The 25,938-nt window shown below is 32.5% G+C and overlaps 1 protein-coding gene across 1 annotated transcript; it reads left to right on the top strand.

Moving 5' to 3' along the window:
- Positions 1-802: 802 nt before the first annotated feature.
- On the top strand, positions 803-24,884 carry Osi12 (DUF1676 domain-containing protein Osi12). Its single transcript, XM_076130637.1, has 3 exons — positions 803-1,248; positions 7,178-7,305; positions 23,717-24,884. The coding sequence occupies exons 1-3, from the start codon at positions 852-854 to the stop codon at positions 23,888-23,890; spliced, it is 699 nt and encodes a 232-aa protein (XP_075986752.1). The 5' UTR covers positions 803-851; the 3' UTR covers positions 23,891-24,884.
- The last annotated feature ends 1,054 nt before the right edge of the window (positions 24,885-25,938 follow it).

Here is a 25,938-nt window from a genome sequence, read left to right as displayed (position 1 = left end):
TTAGTACAATTATAGTCCCACCGGAGCAAATATGTCAGAAATGTAACAATGACGGCTTCTGTCACTGAAATGACAAATCTCTAATCCCAATTTACGAAACCTTGAACTGTTAATTTGTTTTAATTGTTTGTATTTAATACATTAATGATACCTACAAGCTAATCTTAATATACATTACATTTCACTTTCATTTATGTTAATAGCGCTTAGTTAAAAGAAAAACTGCCATTAAAATTCTAAAATCTAATTGACCCACGTACTTACTCGTAATTAATTTGTTAGCAACTGTCTTTATATATACGTCTCGCTGCTGGGCCAAAGCTTTACTCCTTGATTTTAAGAACGACCCTGTCTTCTAGCGAGGTTTGTTCAAAGGAAACTGGGTCATCTCCTTTCTATGTTCAGATCTATCATTTCATTCCAGTCAGTGTTAACCCTACTCTGTGTAAATTTAAATTAGATTTTGTCATGTCTCAAATATTTTTTTACTTGCACCATTCATTCTAGTTTCTTATGCTCCGAAACGGGATGTTAATCACAAATGCATAATTAAGTTATAAATCTTACATATTATTGAGAATATTACACACCAGCATTTGTTATGATCGAACACGCAGTGCAATATTTTATTCTGTAATAAAACCAGTAAAAGTGGTTATAGTCTATTCTATTTTATATAAAACAAGGAAATACATAAACTTATTCTTTCCACCCTTGCATTTAAACTTCCGTTTATAATCTAAGCCACATTCATATCTACTATTATGCCCCCGTAATAAAGACTATAAAACGGTCGGCCTCACCGATTCAACTACAGTCATTTTACCTCAGCCGTACCGCGCACAGCCAACATGTACAAAGTGCTATTACTAACGTTGTTCATCAGTTCATCATTCGCGAAAGATGACTTAGGATTCAGATACATTATGAAGGTATACGATGACTGCCAGCATACGGAAGGAATAGTCCCTTGTCTGAAGAGAAAAGCTATTCTATTCTTCGACCGAGCTGCTAGGATGGAAGTGATACCTTTAGTTGATGGAGTGGATGTTGTGAAGACGGGTCCAAGTGAAGTTCCAGCGATCTCTGAGAATGATATAGATGCTGTATTGCCAAGGAGTATGGATAAGGATGAAGCTTTGTCAAAAATGTTATGGGACAGGATTGCGTCGTTTGCTAATTCCAGAACGGTGCAGCTGTCTTTGCCAAGGATTTCGGGACAGGATTTGAACAAAGGCGTGGAAGAAGGTAATTTTTTTTATTTGACCTATTTTTTGACTCTAGGTTAAGAGGTCAAGTTTAAGTTTTGTTGTCTCTGAGCGTAAAAGCTTGAGTTATATGACGGAGTTTCTTAGTAGTGTAATGAATGGGATTCAAACCCACGTCCTCAGATCTGAAATAGAGCCTCCACTATTGGAACATTTCCGCTTTACATTTGTCCTACTTTTGTCCGTACTCTATGTATGGAATGCATTGTTTTGTTGTATTTTGTTTTGTAGTAAGTTTGATTAATACGAATAGTAGTTTATCGACAATTAAATATTTGGTACCACTTGTGAACATAAATCTAGTTCTGAAAGAGTCTGATGAATTTGCAAACAGTACTTCATATTTTTAAATTATTTATAAAACTATGCGCTTCGGAGTTCAATTACCTGTCATGTAGTGTTTCTAGGTTTATTTATAAGGCCAATGAGAGATATTTATAAAAGTAATTTGCATTCATATGCATAAAGTGCAGTTATAATTTTGCTATTTACTATAAAGTTTAATAAAGAACGACATTTAGAATTAATACGTGATACTAGTTAAGTTTAAGATTTATATATAGTCACTGGTTATGGCTCACTAAGGTGAAGTTAAGATAGGATTATTTTATGCTTCTTACTTTTACAAACGCGAAAGTTTTGAAAGGATGTCTGGATGTTTGCACGTTACTTTTACGTATAAAAGCTTCGGAATAGATTTAGATAACAAGATTGATGAAATTTGGCACATAAATAGTTGATAAGTTCGACTAAAAGACAGGACATGCAGATAAAATTACGGAATCTTACGCATAGATGAAAAAACATGAATTTCGGTCAATAGTTATCCAGTTAAACTCCAATGAGATGTGGATGATTTTAATAACTATTAGTCGTATCGTAAAAATCTGAGACCAAAATATCGTTGGTTTGACTCCCATACAAATAAAAAACGTAAAATGAATACAATATTGTAACGTATTTCTTGAGGGCATGCAAAGTCCCAAACCGGCCCTTGGCGAGCGTGGTGGACTCAAACGCTTACCCCTTTCTCAATTCGGGAGAAGACGCTTCCCCAGCAGTGGGACAGTAATGGGTAAAACGAAACGTATTTGCAAAAATACTGGATTTTTACTCAAACCTCGGTTTTGCAGCTTTTTGCAATATCTTAATATTAAAAGTTTTAATGTTAATTTCTGCATGTATTTTACATATTGCTACTTTACCTACTAATAACATACTTCAAGTTCAAGTTTATTCAAAGTAGGTTAGCGGGGTCGCAACACAACATTGCGACCTTTGCTCATAAATCATTGGCTCTTCTCGTTTTGTCTGTCATGTAGTAGTTATGGTCTTATGGTGATTGTGCTTTACTGTGTTCATCACAACATATTAGTGAATAAAGTCCCCTTACCGTACTTATGTATATGTTCATGGATCTACTATTTTTAGTAGATAACTGATTTTCACGTGGTTTTCAATAATTGAAAAAGTAATATCCGATAAATATTTTAGAGTTTTTTAACACCGGCAAAGCCAGGGTGGTCTTTTAGTAAATTACAAATGTATTGTCGCCTAAACAGGGATAATTTGACTTTGGGTCTGTCACTGTGTAAACGGTCAAAGTTCAAATTAGAAAAGCAGACTGCTTTATAGTCACTTGATAATCGTTGGTTTGTGGGTTAGGGGTGAAACTTTTGTGCAATAAAAGCTAGGGTAGCTTAAAATGTTACCTAATCTAGGTGCAAACAGCTTATAGATTTAAACAAACGTTTTGTTTGTTTTCATTAAAGATTACAAGACATTTTCGATATAATTCTACACTATAGTTACAATATATTCCCTATCGTCTTAATAAGTTCAGAAAAAATAGGTTTACAAAGTACTTTTTACGAAACATACCAATTTTTTCTCAAACATTTAAAACCCATTAGAAATTTACAACAAAATGATGTAACTGTTGCAAAATTGTTTTGAAAAACATGTTGAAGCTTCATAGAACGTTATGTTACGGCTTGTGGTTGAACTAACTGTAAATATAACTTCAATGAGAAAACTCGTTTGTGATTTACGTATAAAGGTGGTAAAACGTTAGGAAGAAAAATATTATTTTGCCTAAAGTACAATAGATAAACAAAATACGTGACGTATGTTCTTGCATCAATGTTGGTCTTAAGGGCAAAATAAACAGAAACGCGAAAAGAACGTTTTCTGAATTTCTGAATTAATACACAACACACACATTAAATATTCAATAAATATTCGCATAAATTACTCACAATCTGAATGATCTCATTGTACTGAAATATACTATTTCAATTTATACATAAAAATACTTTCATCAAGGTATTATTATGTTATCACACACGCTTGGCTAGATACGAAACGCAATACGTATATCTTTATCACACAAGTGCATCTTCCAATAGGATTTACATATCAATTTCATTTGCATAAAGTTATGCATCACTTGCTTCGGACATATCATTTAGTTGCGAGATCATTCCACTCGTACATGCGCTAGTAACACACTCTTTCGAGTTATAGAGAAGGAAATAAAATATCGAAGTCTTCGTATAATTTTGGGAAAATGATCTTACATGGCAATAGCTCTTAGATATGAGACTGGCATGGTAAATGGCAAACTGCAGGAGTAATTTATACATTAGTGTTTTCATATTTGGGTACACTACACATACTTCAAAAATATCACACTTGTCGATGCTTTGTACGAGTATGTTTGTATAACCTATTAACTATCAGCGATAATTTTCCCTACTCAAATTGTATGTATTCCGGTTCAGGTTTCAGGTTTGGATTTCCTGGTATCTTCTTGGTTCTGGCCACACTTACATTTTCGATGATTTTTATCCTATTCATAACTGTATTTGCCACACTATTAGCCGTCGAAGTCATTACTTATTTATGTCAAAATGAACGAATACATCATCCGTTTACACCTCATTATAAAGCCAACACAAAAGAAATCAATTTTCCCATAAAGCCTATCTTTAATACGCCTTTTCAAAATAATTCTCAACCAATTTCACAGTAAAAGCGTCTTTCACAATGGAGGGAAACTCTGCCATAAATATAACGATATTGTCGTTATTATAAATGGGTTCGGTGTGAGCTGTAATCGACTGTTCATGGTATAAAATGTATGGTGATCGTGTTAATAGTGTGGTCATCTGATAGCCGACTGATTTCTAATGGGTCGTTTATGTGTGTGGTTGTTTTAGTGATATTGAGCTAGGTCAGGGATAAGGCAGTCGTTACTTCTGTGACATTGATAATGGAGTAGGAGTGTTTTAATACCGAGAAAAAGCCAGTATTATTTCTTGCTTATTTGCTAAGTAACTACTAGACTTGGAAGGTATTCGGTAGTTTAAAGAATATACGTAATTAAAATTTAAGAAGTGAAGTTCGATTTAAGAAGGGGGTTAAAATATCTCTCAGTGAATAAAATCAAATCAAAAGTAGTCACCCATTTGTCTATTTGATAATATATAAACCTGCGACCTTTCTACCATATTTATATTTCTAATATTATCTCATGTCATTCAGTGACCACAACTTTCTAAAGCTGAGAGTATTCTTAGAATTTTGATTCTAAGTTTTTTCAGTGTTGCAGATTACCTAAACCAACAAACAGTCTTTTCTCATTACTACAAAAATATAGACTGTTTAAGACAAATGGCGATATATCGTGTAAATAATAATCACTACTCAAATGGTATGAATCAAATCGTTTTGTTACTCGAGATTGTTTTATTATCTACAATCGTAGAAATTCTACAATAAATATGGGAACCACGATTTAACTGCAGTTTTCACTCGTTTATATCAAAAAGACTTTCTTTTTCCGCGTGATCTTGAATTTGCCATTGTTTATGCCTAACGATAGCATCTTTTGTTGTAAAACATTTCAGATAAAAATAGACTAGTTTTAAAGATTTATTAAGTCTTCGTATAAAACACTGATTAATGAGGAACGCAATGTGTTTTGTGTTTTCTAGACTCATCAGAAACAGTATAGCAGCTTTTAATGGGATAATTTATCATAGTATTTTCTTAGTTAATTAGCAAGACCGTTAGAGGTGTAAATTATATTTTTTGAACAAGGAAACTGTGTTTTCAGTTACTTCAGATAAAAAAAAATCTATGAAACTGCTTTTATAGCACGTTATTAACGGGATTTAAGGAAAAAAGTGTCATGTTCAATTACATATTGTTTTTGGTAGTTGTATCTATTACTATTTTTTTTCCGGGTTGAACGAAAAACAGGGCATGTGATTAAAAAATAGGCATTATACAGTGAATGGATAATTAAGAAGGAATAAAAGATAAATAAGTTTTTGCGGAATGATTTATTTGAAATCAGACGTAAATTAAGGTAGCAATTACTCATATAATTTTGATTAATAACAAGAACTAAAACAAACATTTCAAATAAAAGGAAATTCGTGATTCGTCTTTATTATTAAAACGTCCAATCAGTTTTCCTCGTTACAATTGCGTGATACCATTAAACTAGTAAATTATAAGTCTATTTCCTATACTTACAATGTTAGAAGGAAGTATTTATATGAAGTCTGCATTACATGAACGTTTAGTTCTATCGGTCACTAATGATCTGTGACGCATGATAATCATAAAATGTACGTTTGATGTCTACCATAAAGAAGCTTTACACTGTCTTTAGTCACCAGCGGGCTTATCACGTATCTTAGTCGACAACTAGTGTACATCAAATTGATAGTCACTATTCAGTACATTACTGCTTTGACGTAACGTGTCAATCACTTTAATCTAAGGGAGAAAACAATAACAATGTAAAGCAAATAGTTGTCAACTAAGATACGAAATAGCCCCCAGATTCCTAGGTCTTGCGCCCATTCAGTAGTAGGAGGTAGTAGTTAGTAGATGAGACAATGATTTTAAATCGGAAGGATAGGTAATAAAAGAAAACTAGACTTTACATTTAATATCGTATTGTAATTTTATTTGGAGTACAATAGCCACCTATGTAATTAATATTTAAGTATACTTATAGAATATACATGCATTGTATTCTAGTATTAACTATGATTACTGAATGACGCAAAAATAGTAATAGTTGAACAATTATTTGACAATCCTTTTAGTAAACTAGTGTTTGGCTTTCAGCATTATTAAGTTCTTTAAACAACACTAAATTGTGTTTAGTTACCTTTCTAAGTCAACTGTAATCAGTTACTTTTACAGTTAATCCTTATGGCTAAGCATTCAATGTTTTGAACTGACGTATCTTCCCAAGTGTAAAAGTCTTCTAAAAATAGTAGCCTGCAATGTTGCGATTAGTTGCTCATAGATAAGTCAGTAGCGCGTATAGCTCTTACAGCATGGATTAATCTAAAAAAAAAAGCTTACAGTGATTAATTTAGTACCGATGTTAAATGAACGGAAAATTGCTTAGTTCTTTTGTAGTTGCATTCACTTAATTAATTATTAGTATGTTTTATTCCGTTAAGTCGGTGCTTCTAAGAACAGTAGCTCGTTACATAAATACGGTAGTACATATTGATTGCAAATTTGATTAATGTTGATACGGAAGATGGTTTTCTAGGATCTATTAATATACTTGCATGTAGGCAAGTACGTAGATACGTATCTTGTCATTCTGTCGTTCAAATCAATCGAAATTATGTCGACTGTTTAGTTAATTTCTTATCAATCAAACTAATCAAATGTAACCCCGAAAATTCAAGAAAGTTTCAGAACACAACAGTCTCTTGGGGCTGTACAAGAGCTGTAGAATACCTACTTATATTTTGTATAAACATCCCTCACGAGCAAAGTAGCAGGCATTGACACAACATCACCAAAAATAAATTATTTTAAATTCATAGCAAAGCACCCAACCTAATATTTCACCCTAAATATTCCAGGTCGAGGTAAAATGAAGAAAATGATGGGAATGATGATGATGGGCGGTGCGATGAAGATGGCAGCAATGATCCCACTGGCGATAGCTGGACTGTTCATATTAGCTGGCAAGGCGCTCATTGTTTCAAAGGTAAGATTGAAGAAAAACACTCACCGGTCCGTAAACGATCTGTGGGTTAAGCTACGCTTGGCGCGGTCATTCCATAGATGGGTGACCGCATAGTGGTATTTGAGCAGGGCATCTCTGTGCTTCGGTGAGTTGTCTATTAAGATAACAATCGTTAAGCCATGTCAAAGGCCTCTCGGGCGGCTTGTACAACTTTGACACTAGGTTGACCACTAACCATACGACAAACAAACAATAAAAAGGCTGTAAGCTTTGAAACCGATCTTATTGGAGACATGAACGGTAATACTGATAATAGTAATAAGCTAGAGTCGTTAATATTTTAGGGTTAAAAGATGAGCGACTATAAAGTGTAGAACTTAAAGACTTGTAGAAGCGTGAAAATTTTAGACAAGTTGTTTCTATGATACAAGTATACGTTTTATTAGATGTCTTTGTGGGTGAAGCAACCGTTGGCGCGGTCATTCCATAGATGGGTGACCGCATAGTGGTATTTGAACTGAGCGTCTCCGTGCTTCGGAGGGCACGTAAAAAGTCGGTCCCGGTTGTTGTCGATTAAGATAACAGTCGTTAAGCCACGTTAAGGGCCTTCGGGCGGCTTGAACAACTTTGACACTAGGTTGACCACTAATCATACGATAAGAAGAAGAGATAAGATTTTCAAAATAAATTTTTTATTAGTAATTTCGTTAGGTTTCCAAATTCAGATCTAAAATTTAATAAACCTAGACTTTGAGACTAACATTTTAACTGACGATTAAATAATCCATATACATAAGAGAAAGCATGTTATAATGAACTGTATATAACCAATTTACTTTATAATGGTCTATTAGTAGTCAAACCGCGTCTGGTATATGGCCATTTATTTCATTTACATGAGAAATAGGGGCAATTGCTTCAATTGACGAGATTTTTAATAATATATTGTGAATTGTTACGCTTTCTTTCACGGACGTAGAATTTAATTAGAAGACGCGTTTAGATATTCTATTAGATGATAATTAAAAAAAATTGAATCAAGATGACTTATAGAATTACCAATTACTAAGCAATTTTTATACTCAAAATTTGACATAGATTTACATTTTTTTTGCAATAGTAAAATATATATTTTTGGCATTAAAGTCAGCCTGTTTGCTAACTGCATAAGGAACGTAATATAACAATAATTAATAGAATGTAATAATATGTCTACTGTTGGTAATCCAATAAATTAATAAATAATAATAATAACAATTTTGACTGACATCTAAACACTTGACTAACTTTATGTTGCTGAAGATGATACCATATTACTAATAACATACAAACATTGCCAAAGCTCCTTACAACTTTCTTATAATTAAATCCTCTCTACACTCAAAGGCCCTACATAACATAATCTAGTTAACACAAACCAGGTCATTAATAATCTCGACATGAATCCAAGAAGCTATTTCTCATAGTTCTGTTCTAACATCTGTATTCATACTATGTATATATTCTCACGACACTGAACCAACAATGGTATGGGAAAAGAAACGATTAATTGTTCTAATTGCACTACCGTTTTCTCTGAGCAAAAACCAAGATGAGATGCAGGGAAGGAAATTGTTGAATGGCTGATTAGATTTGCGTTCATTCAATATGGTTGCTTGAGAATATGGTGATTTGAACTGACTGAGCTAAATACATAAATAGATAATATTGTAAGGTTAAGTAATGGTCTAAGGAGGAGACCTTTGCTCAGCAGTGGGACAGTAATGAGTTAAAAGAAAAAGTAATGAAGGTCAAAAGCAGACAAAAGGTGATAAGGAACTCAGAAGCCAAAGTGTAGATAAAAAGATAATAGGGCAAGAACATTATAAAAGAAAATTTACGGCGCCAACAATACGCAAAAGAAGGTCTCGTATTATAGGATAAGACGAGGATAACGCTTGAGGTCTAAAACCATGAAAAAAGAAAATTTTCTACGAAAAGAGTTATGTGCAAATATCGTTTTGAGTCTGATAAAGTAATTAGTGAAATGAAAATAAAGAAAATGCTGACTAACGGTTACTTCAAATGATGGTATAAAAAGATGAGTAACCTATAAATATTGCAGATTTATCTTTTCCCATACATTAATCATCATTAGGTCAAAAGTTTACTTCACACAAACGAAATTCCTCCTCAACAATTTACATTCATCGAGATGAAAACTATTTTCACATGACTTCATTAGCGTCCCAATTTCAAGTAAAAGTGTTTCACCTTTCAAAACAAATTAAAATTGGTAGGTACTCATTTAATTTCTTTGTATTTGTCTTCTATGAGATTTTGTGGGGTCAATGAACGGTCTCCTACTTTGAAACAATTTAAATGTCTTTTTAAAAATGGTGCTATGGTCAGACATGTGGTAATTAGTTTTAATTAGTTGTGGTCTGTTAATAATGATGTTGTATAAAGGGAAATTGTACTACAATCTATGGTGAAGGGAATGGAAATTTGACAAGCGTTTATAATGTAGAAATTATGGATGCTCACTATCATTCCGAAGCCAAATAAAATTTAAAAGCTTTAAGTCAAGAAAATTTTGGTTGAAGTTAGGGTATAGTTTTGAAGGGGATTAATAGGAATATTAGAAATTAAAAATGATCAGCACGAATTCTCATTCCAAGTATGAATTTACGTTACATTTCGTTGTCATTTAGTAAAGTGAAAATGCCATAGATCTATATTTATAAAAATGAATTTCTGTTCGTACACCTTCTCTGGATTTCCACAAAAAATTCAAGACCAAAAATTAGCCAAATCGGTCTAGCCGTTCTCGAGTTTATCTCAAATATAACTTCAAACCATTCGACGTATAACTATAACACACTAACAAACCCTTTGCTTACAAAATGATTCTTGTATTGTCTTCTAAGAAACCATCAAGTGCTTAGTTCCCCGGCTGCCATAGACCCTATGACACAAATATAAAATGATAGCTCATTGTGGCCGCGGGCAGGCAACGTTATTATTTAGCCCGCCATGATAGTCGTGTGGTTGTCAAGATGGTAGCTCAGTAACGTGGGCAGAATAATAAAAACAATAATAAAATCAAAATCATTTTTGTCAGGTTACCGTCCATAGATATACGTCTTTTTTTTTTAATAGCCGACGAACATCTGTAGGCACCTAGTGAAAAAGGCCTTAAATCTAAGGATAGTTTTTAAAGAATATTTGCAAAGAATAATATTTCGGCTCTATGCAGAAAACATGTGGTTGAAATGGTGCAGGCTGCAGAAAGCTCAATTGAAATTTGACAACCAAAGCTTTTTAATCTAATGCCTGTAACAAATATTTATTCTAGACTTATAAGAAAGATTTTAAGAATACAGCCGGGGTATTATTTTCTTTAGGCTGTCCAAAGATTGAAGAAACATGTAGGTATTTCGCAAAACTTCAGTATAAGTACGATTTTCTTCCTAACGTTACTTTCAACATTCCGCGATAGTTAGAAAGGTACATTGTCATAATTCTAGTACACCTGAGTCACGACCTCAGTATGTTTACTAACCTCACATAATATTTTGTACGCTATTATTATCATTTTGACCATTATATCCGTGTGGGACTTTAAAAGATACTTAAATTTCATTCATTGCTTTATTTACTTCTATAAAAGTTAATAATGAAGTGAAATTTTGTTAAAATGTTGTTTTTTCAGTATAATGTGTTCTTTCTGTTTAATAAAGACGAGTGTGTGAATGGGGTAGTACAAAATAGAAGGTATTTCTTAGTTGACGAAGTTTTATGGACTACCTGAGTTTTAAATTGAAGCCTTTATCTTCAATTATATTTTCTAGATAAAATTAAACCCAGTGTATTTTTTGCTAATATTGTACACTTTTCTGATACTTATACATAGTGACAGATTTTCAAATTTAAAAATGTAATAAGGACCTCTAGCTGTTTGCTTGTACACTACTTCGCTTTTTGGAAAAGACAGTTTAATCTCCATTTTTTTCTGAAACTACACCGCTTCTGAAACTTCTACACGCACAAATTTTTAACCCTTCTTGAATCTTATTACTCAACAAATAAGGCTATAAGAGAGTACAACCTTTAACACTGTTCAAAACAATTCTCGCAACAAATCAATCTTACTTAACCCTAAGTAAATACATCCGCTTGCACATAAAGCGACTGATAGCAAGTCATAAACACCAACTATCTCATAGCATTCAGGTCGTCTTCTATTATATTACCTACAAAAACGACGATCATGATCGATTAAGTTCACATGCCATGTAAACTGGGCCCTATTCCTATATGAAATGAGATGCTTGCTTGGTTTCTCTTTGGCAACCATAACCACTTTTCCCATTAAATTTATTGGAAAGGACTAAAAAAACCGTAAATCCCTGATACTATGATACTAAACATGGCTAAAAATATACAATTTCAATAATTTCATTGGATTTTGAACAATAATCTCTCGTTAGTCACTATGTCAGAAAAAATATTATATAGAGCTCAGGCATTAACTTCATCCACATCTTATCACACTACCAAAAAGGCAATAAGAGAGTTCAATTGAAGCACAGTTCAAAACAGTATTGCTTGCACATAAAGCGATTGATAGCAAGTCATAAACACCAACTATCTCATAGCATTCAGGTCGTCTTCTATTATATTACCTACAAAAACGACGATCATGATCGATTAAGTTCACATGCCATGTAAACTGTGTCGTGAATCAATGTCGAGTCATTGAGGGCGAGGAACAAATTGTTATTGGGTCGGAAGTGTAGATGGCATAGATTGTGCTTCAATGATTGCATGGAATCATGTGATTCTGTTTAGTAGAAATTTACATACAGATGACATTTATGACTTTGGTAGTTCTCATAAGGTTCAGAAAAGAAGGTAGCTGCCGTTTTTTATTAATTTCTTGTTATTTTTTTTCAATGGATGTTGCCCAAAGTATAGTTACGTGTCTAATGTCTGGTAATAGGTTCGCAGCCCATTACATAGAATTGACATGGTAAAGAGTGAATAGCTGGTACTGTATTTCGTAACATAATTATGTTTGCCGATTTATGACAGTTAAACATGATTTTACGAAAACAACTAGGTTTGTAGAAAACTGATGATTAATTGTATCGTTTTTGTTACATCAATGATTCTGAACTCTTTGATAAAGGCCCTTTACAAATAAACCATTGCTTGCTTCAAATGCTTTTTAAACAAACTTCATCTTAAAAATAGTTTCTGCAGTATGTAATAATATCACTTGCAAAGAAACCAATAACACAGCATTTTCTTCACAGTCACACTTCCTTACACCTCTAGAAGCACCTACCACAAGTTCTCACTGAACAAATCCTAGTAATTGAGTCCACACGTCTCGTTTGCGATCATCATTATTATACTCATCATCATCAACTCACTGACTTGTCACTTTCAAGCTTCGTTGACCTTGAGACGAGATAATATCACGAGTTATGCGTAATGGGGACAGGAGTAGTGGCCTAGTTATATTTAGATGCTTTTGTGGTATCAAAAGGGTTTTTGCTATGTCATGTAATCGTCTTCGCACTTTGAATCTACCAGTTTGATTTATAAGTTCGTGTCAGTTGCCACAATGTACAATGCAATTATGGTGCACCATCCAAAATTTCAATATCGACGCCCCCAAGGAATAAACCGGTAATCGCAAAAATCTAATTTTACAGGAGAAATGTTTTAGTGTTTTTCAGGTATAACTTTTCTATAAAAGGTAATTATGACAACATTGTCATATGGAGGGAAAGCTAATTTTTTTTCTAATAGTTAAACATAACCTGTGAAATTATTGTATATACACAGGATTAGTAAATCGCCAAAATACATAATACCGAAAATGGTTTCAAACACTTTTAAAGGTAATGATATATTAGGATCTTCACTTATTAATATTATTCCAGCAATGTTTACTTACAGAGTTATTCTTGTGAATTTCTTAAAAATCATAGACATAATATAAGTTTACTGAATTATCGAACGTGTTTTTACATTACAGAGGGTGATTGTAATATTCAGTTACCGACTTATTACGGTGAAAAATTAATAACCATAGAAGTGTAAATAATTGTAACAGTTATCGCGTACGCCCTGTATTTGTCTCGGTGTGAGTAATGTGCATTACATGTAGCGACATGTTCTTGATTCGTCGAGCGCGGGCCAGTTAACGCCAATACATATCTTAAGGTCTCAAATGATTACTGTAATAGAGTATTACCGAAAATGTCGGCCTAAAAATTTACGAGAATAAACCCGTAATCGCGTTAGCCAGAAGATTTTAGGGAATATTTTACAGTAATATTTCTTTACCGAAATTTGGGCATATAATTTAATTTGTAATAAGGTATAGCGGTATTTTTCACGTAAATAAAAATAAAAAAGAATCCATGGAACAAACATGTCATAACGGAAATCATTGAAAATTTTGGGAGAAAAAATCTGAAAAAAATTGTATAGGTGTATTCACACCCATAGATACCGAAAATGTAATAACAATAAAAAGTCGGTAATAGTATAATACCGGTTTATTCCTTGGGGGCGTCGATATGTGTAAGAACTAATGTTATTGACTATTATGTAATAACTTTATGGTTATTTAAATGATTTTTTTTTTATAAAAGTACATAAGTATTGGTATCTCAGAATCCAGTACTACAAATGCTGAAAATAAATTATAACATCTTTTATTGATCTCATATGTGAAATATCTCATGTATTCATTAAAATGCCAAAAATAAGATTCTGTTTATTTGGCAGTTACAACGATTTTCTCCAAGACATTTAATAATAAGCTCAATACCAAACATTGCCCAAAAAGAAACAATTTACACTAATTTCATTGAATTTTGAACAACAATCTCCCATTAGCGGTCAAACATAATCAAAAGGGACCGTTAAATCCACACAATCCTTCATCAACCATATCCACGTTCATTACCAACTGTCGAAGCTGTCAACACAAATTGACCGGCGATAATGATGTTTTATAAACAGCTACAAATTGTAGAATGCGTGAAGTGATGATATTGAGGTCGTATGAAGTAAAATTGTGTCAAGTTGTAGAAGAGATACTTAGCTGTTCACATTCTGTTATAATATTGGACATCTGTGAAACGTTAATGAGATAAAGATACGAACTATTTGTACGTATTTGAAGACTACATTTTGGGGCAGTAAAATCATTGATTAACTTTTCAAGCAAACGATAGCTTACTATGTTGATTAATACTATTGTCAGACTCTATGTGTCGATGTCGAATTCAGAGGATTGGATTTGGATTCAGTTTATTAAAAAAATCATCTTTGTTGTTTCTAGAGATACCTATATACTAGTGAGCAGTTTCGATAAATGACAGATCAGATTAGAAGCGCACTGCTTTTTTAATAGATCTATTGAGTATGTTCGCTATCACGCCTTGACTTTTAAATTATGAATGATTCCATTGATGTCATCTAAAGATTTTAGCCTTTTTTGTTTTATTGATGTAGCAAGATCCAATATAATAGTGTATTCTATTTATATAACCACTTTCAGTATAACAGTAATAAGTACTCAGTTTAATTAACCAAACGAAATCCAAGAAGGTATTAGAGCAAAAAACATATATTATTCAAATAATCTCATTATCAAAAGAAAGGGTATTCATTGAAATAAATTTGAATTGCCTCCGTCATTATATTTAATAGTTCGTTTATGTGAGCTTAAGCCGTGAAATATTTAACATTAAGTTTATATGAATATATTTGTTATACGAGCTGTCTTATTTAAGTAACGAAGCATAAGATAACTGTAATTGAATAGAATAATATAATGTCTTAATGATGTTTGTTTAGTTAATTCGACTTTATGAGATAAATAAGTTGATTGTAGAGTTTGACTTTTATAAACGCCATTTACTTTTGTGTATAGAAAGATTTTCTATACTGTTTTTTTTTTATAAATTAATATGTCTCGTTAAGGATCGTATTTTTAACTGCAAGATTACATAATATTAAGTTTTGAGTATCAAACAGATAATTTGAGGATTTGCGAAACATTGCACTTAAAGAAAAAAAATATTAAGTTATGCTATACAAATATAGGAATTCTATATTGAGACACGTTATTTTGTAGCGTACACATAATTTGCTATGTTTGAATTCCGACCATAGTCTCGACCATAGACTCAAGTCATGTTTGCACATTTATCTATTTGCGATATTCGTCTCATAAACCACAAACACGCGTTAACGCGTAAAATTCGATTACCTTCAAACTTTCATCGACTGATTATTAATATATCTGAATTCAACGGCTATTACTTCCACTTTCGCCATATAAAATTGTTACGATAATTGAAGATTTTAACAATCTATTATATCCGTGGAAAATTGATTTGTGTAGGCCTATAAATGTTGTAAAAACTACTTTTGTTCGCAAGAATTGTAAAGGCATAGAAGTGAATAACGGCTATAATACTTCTAATAAAATAAAATGTTATGATGTTTGGCTATCTTTTGCAATTATATACCTTAACTGCTGAACAGGTTTTGTTAAACGTAAATTTATTTTGAACCTGTAAAGCTTTGAGACAAAATGTACTGCGTAAGAGAATAGTTTGTGCGCCAAATATTTTTGATAAGAAATAAATTAGAAGTGAGGGGATAAAAGGAAATGAATAATAATCATTTCAATTATAGAGAGCGAAATGAAGCGAAATAAATAAGTAAAAATTTGGATATTAAAAATATTATTCGTTTCTAAACTCCTTACGTAATGCTCTAAAAGTGAAATTAGTTATACAATTTACTTTTTTATATTTCGTGAATTGCTTACAAGAAAAGAATCCCCGTTTTTTCTACAAATTTTTACGATTTTCTTGATAAAGATCTTGCTTACAAAAAACTCCTTTAGAATCATTTATAATAAATTATTTCATTTCAATATAACTTCAATAATATAAATACAATGACCTATAACATTCGCATTAACACGATTCTCTAACTACAGTCATCATAATCAGACTTACTGTTTGTGGCTGATTGAATGCTGCGTACTGACCTAGGTTTTGTATGATTGTATCATCACTAACCCATTACTATCTCAGTATATTGCTTTTAATGAGATCAGTAGCACGATTTCCTACAGTCGGTACTATTGAGTATTGAGAGTTCGACACTTAAAATGTACCTCAATATTTTAGTTCGGCACCGTCTAGTAATTGTCTAGTTCTAGAAACGATGAACAGTGTTTTTTTTTTTCCAAATTTGTCGTTAGCTAGCCGGTTGTCGATTGCCTAGTGAATAGCGTCTCAGTAGCGGGATTTCCAACTATTTGTATAATCGTATTGTTGTTGTACCGAGTACCGAGTGGGAAATAAGGATATTTGATAAAAATTGTTCCTTAAAAAAACGGTAGAGGCGCTGATGAACTTCTCATTATATGTTTTTCAGCTAGCTCTACCGAAATTTACTTACCAAGTTAAACTTTGATTCCAGTGATGCAGAATATTAATTTTGTTTCCGCTTTATTTCTTTCCCAGATATAGTAAGTTCGATTTTCAAGGGAAACAAATGATAAGGCTAATCAAACTATTACGGATTTTGGGTGTCATTCAATGGCATATGTGTTTCAAAGCTCTAATATGAGATATATTTTCGGCCTAAAAACTTTATTTAACAGGAACACACTCTACTATAAGTTGCTATCTAAAAGGGATTCTATGTCTGTTATACTTTAAAACACGGCTTGCCACTCACTTGCTATTAATACGAAGGCAACGATATATTAAGCGTACATATTCCTGTATTCTTAGCCTAGAATTCAGTCTAGGTCAACAGAAAGACCGGAATGTCTAAGCAATCAAGTAATAAACTTTCTATATGAGTAGGGTATTTTAAGGGCAGTAATTTAGGTGCACATTGAAGGTTGTTAAATGCTTTTAAAGCATAAAGAATTTTCTATGATCGTTGAATGTATGTTTATTTTGTTCGCTTTCAATCAAGCATTTTTTTGCTTTTTTTCGATAGAAACAGATATGGTTAACTAAGATCCTTCCAAATTGCAACTGTTTCTCAATGTAAATAATTGCTAATAAGCTAATAAATAATTCCACGGACATTGCGTTTTGGGATTCAATATCTAGTTAATTTGAAATCACTAAAATACTGCATTAAATGTAGTTTTGTTTATCTTATACCTGAATATAATACATTATACTTCATATTACATCGCAAACATGATTAAAAGATCATAGAATATATGTCATTTCGAAAAAACTTCTAGTATAATTAAATAAATTAAATAAACCTTTTATGAAAACTTTCTTCTACCCTTTCCCAAGCATTCTCATCACTTAGGTCGGTAGAAAGTCAATTTGCGAGGCTCGGAGTCACAGGTCACGTTAGAGGAAAGTATCAAGTCATGATAAGTATGTGTGATTATGTTTTTACGTGCTTCGCTGGGAAATTGTTTTGATGTGTTTGAAGGGCCTTCTTAGTGGAAAATACAACTCTATTTCCAGATGGGTCATAAGAATAGCTTTTTCATATTATTGATAACTTTACCATTCGTAAATTTGAGCTGTACTTCAACAACTTCGAAGAGAGACTTGGCATGCACGAGGTATCTAGATTATATTTATTTCCCAAATAAAGGAGCTTTTTACTACATAAAGGCGGTCACTGATGTTCTAAATTCTGTATTTTCTAAAATATATCTCCACCGGCCGCAAACCTCGCCTACTACAGTTCACCAGTAGTACTTAACTATAGTAACTTAGTAAAGAGCCTTACAGTTAAGAGCAACTTGTAGTAGTGATCACTAAATTATTGAACTGTAGTTATATATTGCGACAAGTGTAAAAAACGGACACATGATACGATACTCAAATTTATTAATACCATTCAATCAAATATTTATCTCAAAACCGAAACTGGAAATCGAACACTGGACCCTCGTGCCTAAATCTTCCATCGTCATCACCTACACCACTATTCCACGGAAATGACCAAAATAAATCCTGATTACTATAATATGAACTAAATGTACACCATTCACGCAAAAACTCATAAATCACACTTTTAATCGCAGTAACTATTACGTTACTGATAAGTAAGTAGGTCGGTATTAAATAAAAACCATTTGCGTGCAATAAACGAGTGTATTTACATTTTTTTATGTAGGTCATTACACTTTGATGTTTGTAAATCTGACTGTGAATTAAATTGTGCGTGCTTGATAAGGGGTGTTTATTTTTTGTGTGTTCGTATAGGGTGCTGTTTTTATGGTTCCGCAGTAGCGAAGTGCTATAGTAACTAACGGAAAAGTAAATATTGGAGGCTGATCCTAAACGATTCAAACAAGATGCTATTATAGGCCAAAAACTCAGTGGAGAGCCTTGTGTATGCAGAAACTTAGAACTTCCGAAACCCGCTTACGCAGCTGACAAGGGCCTAAAAGAATTCTTCCGTGTCTCACATGCAAGCACAAACTGTCTTCGCTATTCCGGGGCATGCTTCACCAACCTTTGGGATGTCTAGAAGTCCTTAAGCACGCCAAAGTAGTTTCCAAACCTATGGCAAAATAATAACCACCAACATGTAAATAGAAGTATTTAATAGCGGTACGGAATCCTTCACATGCAAGTTCAAATCACACTCGGTCGGCCATTATTAAAATCTTGAAAATGCGTGTACAACCTAGCGATTGTGATTGAATGAACGCCACGCGAACAACAATGCGGCTGTCGTGCATTCAATTCCCACGCGGAAAATTTATTGGTATTTTATTACACTGGCATGTGAAATAAATATCATTATTTGTATTGGGATTTGTATGTTTGTAAATTGTTTGGCAACACTGGAATCTTTATTTGTTTGGTAAATATACGACTAATATAATTAACGATAATAACACTGCCACTGTGAATTGGGTGGAAGTATACACATCTGCAGATTATTAGATACCGCCATAAACTAAGACTACGTTGTCTGTCTGTTTTTTAAATTGAGACAGACATTTAAATTATTTTGCATCAAATATTAAGATAATTTATTAAACGCGAAAGTTTGAGTGATTTTGAAAACTAAACGTAACATCGCTTAAAAACAAAATATATTTTTTTATAAACTTGAACATATAGGTAATTTATAATCTGAATAACTATACAAAAACAAAAATTATGGGAATACACTCCACTCACCTGAAATCTTGGGCCAACAATAGTTGAACCAAAATTTCAAATAAGACAATATTCACATACCATCTTATACTGCAGTACTTATAAAACAATTCCCAAAAACTCATAAAATGTTTTTGATAGACCAAAAACTAGGGTCAATGTCCCTGCACGTGGTTTTATTCATATAACATGACGTAACTTAGTGCATAGCCTTGAAGACAACGGAACGAATGGTAGCGTGTTCAGCCCCGATTGTGAATTTACAATTCAAATCGATAGGATTTGTGTATTTATAGTTTATGGTGAACGAAATAAATAATCATATTGGCTTCTTCCGGTAACTGGTACTCTTCTCTTCAGAATATTATTTCGTAATTTGGTAACTGGTGCTGGTTCCAAGCTATTGTTTCGTAAGAAGTATTTTAAGACCTTTATATTTCCATCAACTGTCTAGAAAGAAGTTGACAGGCGTTGAAAATTAAATATGAATTATTCAAATACTTACCAGAAAATTTCAATATTTCGTATAACCTCCCAGGGGGACCAAAAATTGAATCATCATTGGAATGCCTGAGAAAATGGCGTGCACTGTTGACTTTACAACAATAACAATTGACTTTACTACAAAAAAAAAATAATATGCTTCTATACATTAAGTAATTAAAAAGGAAATAAAAAGGATATAGAGCATTAGAGGATAGAACTTGTCATAACAGTTCGATGGGAATGAATCTGTTTTGTCGTGTGGGTCCTTTAAATCACTAGCTTCCGGGAGTCATAGCACGTCATAAATACATGTATGATGATTATAATGTTGCAACAATATTGTGTTTTAGAAAAGTTAAGAGAAAAGTTTAGATGAAGACGTTAGAAAAATTAATCGAATCTAAATTAAGTATGATTGAAGTAAATGACCATAGATAAATATAAAAAATAAACAATTTCGTTACAAAGAAGACAAAACAATAGCCAATTTATGAGCAGTAAAACATCAACAAATATACGAAACTGCTGAAAAAATAGTATTCTTATTATCCCTAAATGTATACTTCGTCTTATTAGGCAATAATTTCTTACATGTTTTCATTTACTCCGATAAACTACAAAAATCCTATTACCCGCACTAATTAAAATGACTGAAACTCTTTAATTCAGCCACAAGCATTTTGATACACAACCCTATTTCTTACCATATAAGCAATTATGTTCTTTAGTAGCACACCAATAGAGCACACTTTTCCTTCCACTTCAAAAAAGCATGCTAGAGTAGTCTTCTGTACAAATTTCGACCTTATTCGCTGGCAATTAAGTTTGATATCGTTTGTATAGAAAATAGGAAAGGAATTTAATAAGGCATACGTCACCGACCTTCGGTGTTCCATTCTGGAACAATTTGCTTCGCCTGCACGCATTGTAATGTAGCCAGTGTTGCTGGTTTAGGGAAAATTGCTAGATTTCGAGGTAAATTTCGAGTCTGTAGAAAAATGTTAGAGCGGTTTGTTTTCATTTTATGATAGTTACACGAATGAAAACTATTCTAACTGATAATGAAGACTATTAAAATGCGTTGAATTATGTCAAAGATAAATATCAGCTGTCTATTAAAATACATACCCACAGATAGTTCACCAAAGTGCCATTTAAACAATATGTTTTTAATTTATACATTCCATTTTAGTAAGTTATAGTAGCTTAGCCTTACAAAAGAGTTTGGTTCCTTTCATACAAATATTCTATTACCCTAAAATCAAATGTGTTCAGGCAAAATAAATTCACACTCCTGGCAACACAATTCAGCTTACAACAGTCATCTCATTGCAGCGGGCCGTATCGCCCGCTTCTATTCCAATTTCAAACTCCAAATGGAAGTCGTTTCGTAAATGGAAGCCGAATATTTTTTTTCTGTCGTTTCAAGTAAATCTCGTGCGGCTTGTGTTTTTAATCCAGCCGTAAGAGATTTATTTCTATCGATAGTTAATAAGCCTCGAAGTTCAGCGTTACCGGCTTGACACGTGGTAATGTTATTCAAACTTTTTTACTACGTCTAGTATCCTTGGAAGTTGAAAGCATGCTTTGAATTTGTGTTTGTTTTAATCCCTTTCTGTGTAGAACTAGTTATTAAGTAATATACATTATGTGTAGAATGTTTCACATTTTCTTTCATGAAAACGCTTTCCATAGTTTACGCCAGGTTTACTTTTACATTAGTAGCGGATAAATTATCAAGAAAAGTTTCGTTTGTCCATTTCATACATTTGCTGTCATTATCTACTGGCTATGTTATCTGAGACTTATTCACAAGCTAGGAAACTAGCATTTATTATATTCAGTATTTATATGTCAGCCAAGTTTTAAATCATTGTGTGTATATTAATTTATATAAGTTTTTCCTTGGTGTGTTCAAATGTCAGTCTTTTAACCCCCTGTTTCTAAGGTACAATTAGCGGTAGTTTATATATTCAATAGTGTCAAAACTGATACAAAAAAACGCTATTAAATAGATAAACTACCGTTAAATTTGTTCAGAAACCGGGGGTAAGTCACTTGACTGAGCAATTTAAATACCTGTTTTTTAATTACTTCAGATCACTGTTTGTGGACTTTGATGAACCAATAATAATCATTGAATTTGCAGTTTAAATTTGGTCCTTTTCAAAAACGAAATATTACCTTTGTTAGTGAAAATAAAGCTCATGTTGGTTTGTGTTGCTTTTACATTATTCAATAAATCATCGTATGTATCATCGAACGTGCATCAAAAATTAAAAGACAGACGATCCGCGATTTGACAATTCTGCTATATTTGTAAATATTGTATGTGATTTAAATTCCTAAGATGATTGAGTCTATAAATATGCTAAATAATAAATAATTTTCTGTCAAATAAAGATAACGATACAGCATAGCATATGCAAAACGATATCTTAGAGAATGTTGAATTATAATGAACCTCATCAATACCGATTTTAAAAGCAGCTCAGTCTAGACAAAAAAAAATGCGATGTACCCCACAATTCCTTTGGCCAAGGATAAGTTTCGATATAGGAAATAAGCCTTAGAAACTGGAAATCCAAATTTGCTTCCTTTCACTATCAAAAAACGTCTGAAACTACGACTAATAAAAGCATCCTTTCTATTCTACAGTTACATAAAACTGCATAAAATTACAGGTAAAAATTTATGCAGCAGATAAAATTTAACGACGATGTTCGCTTGACTAGGTTACCTTGTGCTCTTTTTAGGTTTTATCAAGATTGTAGTTTTGCTGCATAAATTTTGTGTGTTAGTGTATTAAAATTTGAATACAGCTAGTAGAGGTGAAATTATAATAAAGTCTAGAAGTCTTTACGTTTTAGTATGTTTTTGTAACAATGGGGAGTAGCAAGGGAGTTTATTATTGCTTTCTGAAGCCACCGTATTAGGGCTGAAAGTCAGTAACAAAATAGTAATTTCCCGATTTTTCTTGTTGATGTTAATTGAAGTAATAATTTCTTTAGAATATACATAGGTACATGTATTTACGTACTAACCGAGACAGACATAAAGTCTGCGTTTTCGTAAACAAAATTCGGCTACACAAGTCTGGGAATATTATATTAAAATTACAACATCATCTATTCACATCTGCTCGTATTATTACATAGCTAAGGCTTACGTCATATTCTTCTATGTGTGTATTGTCTGTTTAGTGTATCAATTTCTATGTGAGTGCTATCAATTTCTTCCGCCACTTAAGGAAGGGTTCCACTTAAAGTCCATTGTAATTAAATAGTCACTCACTGATAAGATGTGCTACTTTAGTACGAAATGTGCAGCTATTTATAGGCATATTTTTAGCTAGGTAGTTGATATTGAATATTTTTTTAGATAGGACTGTCCTAAGAGTCTAGGAAAAAATATTATAAAAGGGGTAAAACTAAACAAAATTCAAAGGAAGAAAAACCATTTTTTTACAACTATGGACTTAATGCGAAAATTTGTTCTACGCCCCGAGCGTGTGTACGAAAACAACGTTTTAAAGTTTTATATATCCATCACTCATTTGTATCGAGCTCAACAAATCCCACAGATAACGTTAAAAATATTTAAAACAGTCCCGGTTTCAGCAATTCTAAAAATCTACCAGAAAGTTTGCACTATGGAATTTTTACAGTATTTTTAATACATTTGCTCCCTCATCTATAGCTCGTGAAACTGCTAAAATCTTTAAACTAATAAAATATTTTTCTCAATTCCAGATCGCGCTTCTTCTCTCGGGAATAATGCTGCTGAAGAAACTAATGTCAGCGAAGGGTTCAGGCGGTGGTGGTGGCGGCCATGATTCGCATGGCTGGTCGTCAGGCGGCAGCAGTGGAGGCTGGGACAGACGTGCTTATGACGAGCTCGCGTATTCAGCTTACAAAAACGAATAGATTTAAGTTACGCCAGGTTGAAAATATTCACGATTCAATGTGATATTTGAGTCTTTGTTTTCATTTTTGACAGTTTTAAAAGAGATTTTTGATTCTTTTATCGGATTCTTGATTCTTTTAAAGCAGTTCTTGATTCTTGTATTTGGTCTTTGGTCCTTTCATTATTTGTTTTTTATCTTTAATTGACTTTTAATTCTTTTAAATGAGTTTTTGGTCAGTTCTACAAAAAAAATTCACACGTTTTTTGTAATTGGACCATTTTACTGTGCCCTGATTAATATTGGTTAACTAGAGTGGCAGCTACTGTTATTATCTACAAGGTTATCCACTTACTTACTTCCACGGTGAAATAGGCTGTACACAATCATTAAAAGATAAAAATATTTTCATTACTTAGTGAGTTCTACAAAACACACGATATATCGTGACGTTTGACATGACTTCTTAGCTATTCAGTTTGAAGTGAAATACATTGACTTATTTTATTGTTACGAGAGTTTAACATGAAAACCATGACTAACATAACTAGCAATGGATTGACAACAAAGCGGTGTTGACTCGTGAAATATTTTTGTACCTTATTGAGTTAGAAACAATTACGTAGGCTAGTTTTTTATTCTTTTAATTTTAAACGCGACAAGGAGTTCTAATTAATAAAAATAAAAGTACGATATTTGTTCGCCCACCTTCTTAGAACCTTTGTCGAGTTTTTAAAATTATATTTTTTATTTTACAATTTTTAGGGGACTTGTTCAATCGTTTTGTAAAAACGATTTTTAGTACTTTTTATTAAAAGGCTTATTTATTTTAACTATAAGGTGTGACTGTTGATAATTTTAATTATTTGCGTTACTTATTTAATTATTTGTGCCTAAATACTCGCTAATTGACTAATTTATATTAATTTAAGTTTCTTGAAAAGTATACGAATGGTGAAAAATTATGTACATTTTTTTATACAGGTATAGGTAGAATAAAATAAAAGTTGGAAAAAATAAAAGCATTTTTCTTTAAACATTTCTTGAAGGGAAATTTCCTTGAAACTTGGCTGCAGTTTGTAAAGTTTCGACACGATCAAGACATGTTTACACCGAAGGTTGAAGGGTTGAGTTCATGTATTTTGTATGAGCTACTAAGTAGGTCACTGAATTATTTAGATAGCCTGTTTATCTATTAGGAACATTATAAAGCCATTTTCCTGCAATCTTTTAAAAGCTTTGTAGTGTCTGATGACAAACATGGCAAAACATAGAAGAGCACTTTAGATTAGAGATTTTAGTAACACAGTGATATGTATTTACATAATACAAATACATTGATCGGTAATCGGAAAAAATACACTCCAGATTCGATAGGGAATCGGCTCAGTGGTTATAAGTATAATTTTGGTACATACGTTTACATATTCCTACAAAACCATTTTAAAGTTTGATTGTAGGCGTCTCGAACTAAATATAACTAAAAAAGACATGTAAAAAAATAAACTAATTAAGTAATACTAACTAAATAAAACAGTACATTACATTAAGTAGGACAGGATAAGGTTGATAATAAATGCTTTTTCAGCCTTCTTTGAAATAGTAAAAACCGGCCAAGAAATACATCATTTGTGAAAATTTTACTATAACACCTTATGAGATAAAGCCTGGGGCAGACAGACAGACAGCGGAGGCTTAATAATAGGGTTTTACCCTTTGGGTAGGGAACCCTAAACAACAACTACAGACATACTTTTTATGTGAGAACTGTACTATGTTGCTGTGGGTTGTAAGTAAAAATATTCATGAGCGATTAAAAGTAACAAGGGGTACATAATAAATTAGGTAATTTGATTAGTTTACACTGTTTTTAAACTACTTACACGGAGCATATCCATATTCACACGATTTTGAAGAAAATATAATATCATTTGAAACTCAGGGCAATCAATTACAAGGTAAGATAATTATTTCCTGAACTCCAAACCTTCTCTCAAATAAACCGTCGTGGTTTATATTCACTGTATTAGAGTACATTGTATGTGAAAGATGTAAGGGAAATGCGTTTTT

Source organism: Anticarsia gemmatalis, chromosome 24 (genome assembly GCF_050436995.1).
Source record: "Anticarsia gemmatalis isolate Benzon Research Colony breed Stoneville strain chromosome 24, ilAntGemm2 primary, whole genome shotgun sequence".
NCBI lineage: Eukaryota > Metazoa > Arthropoda > Insecta > Lepidoptera > Erebidae > Anticarsia > Anticarsia gemmatalis.
The sequence above is the reverse complement of the archived record's forward strand: the minus strand, read 5'-3'. Positions and strand labels throughout refer to the sequence as shown.

What these genes read in the sequence shown, in the direction of transcription:
- Osi12 (XM_076130637.1), top strand. Translation starts at nt 852, where the DNA reads ATGTACAAAGTGCTATTACTAACGTTGTTCATCAGTTCATCATTCGCG. An exon ending in GAACAAAGGCGTGGAAGAAG is followed by an intron (nt 1,249 to 7,177) that starts GTAATTTTTTTT and finishes TAAATATTCCAG; the next exon opens with GTCGAGGTAAAATGAAGAAA. An exon ending in AGGCGCTCATTGTTTCAAAG is followed by an intron (nt 7,306 to 23,716) that starts GTAAGATTGAAG and finishes TCTCAATTCCAG; the next exon opens with ATCGCGCTTCTTCTCTCGGG.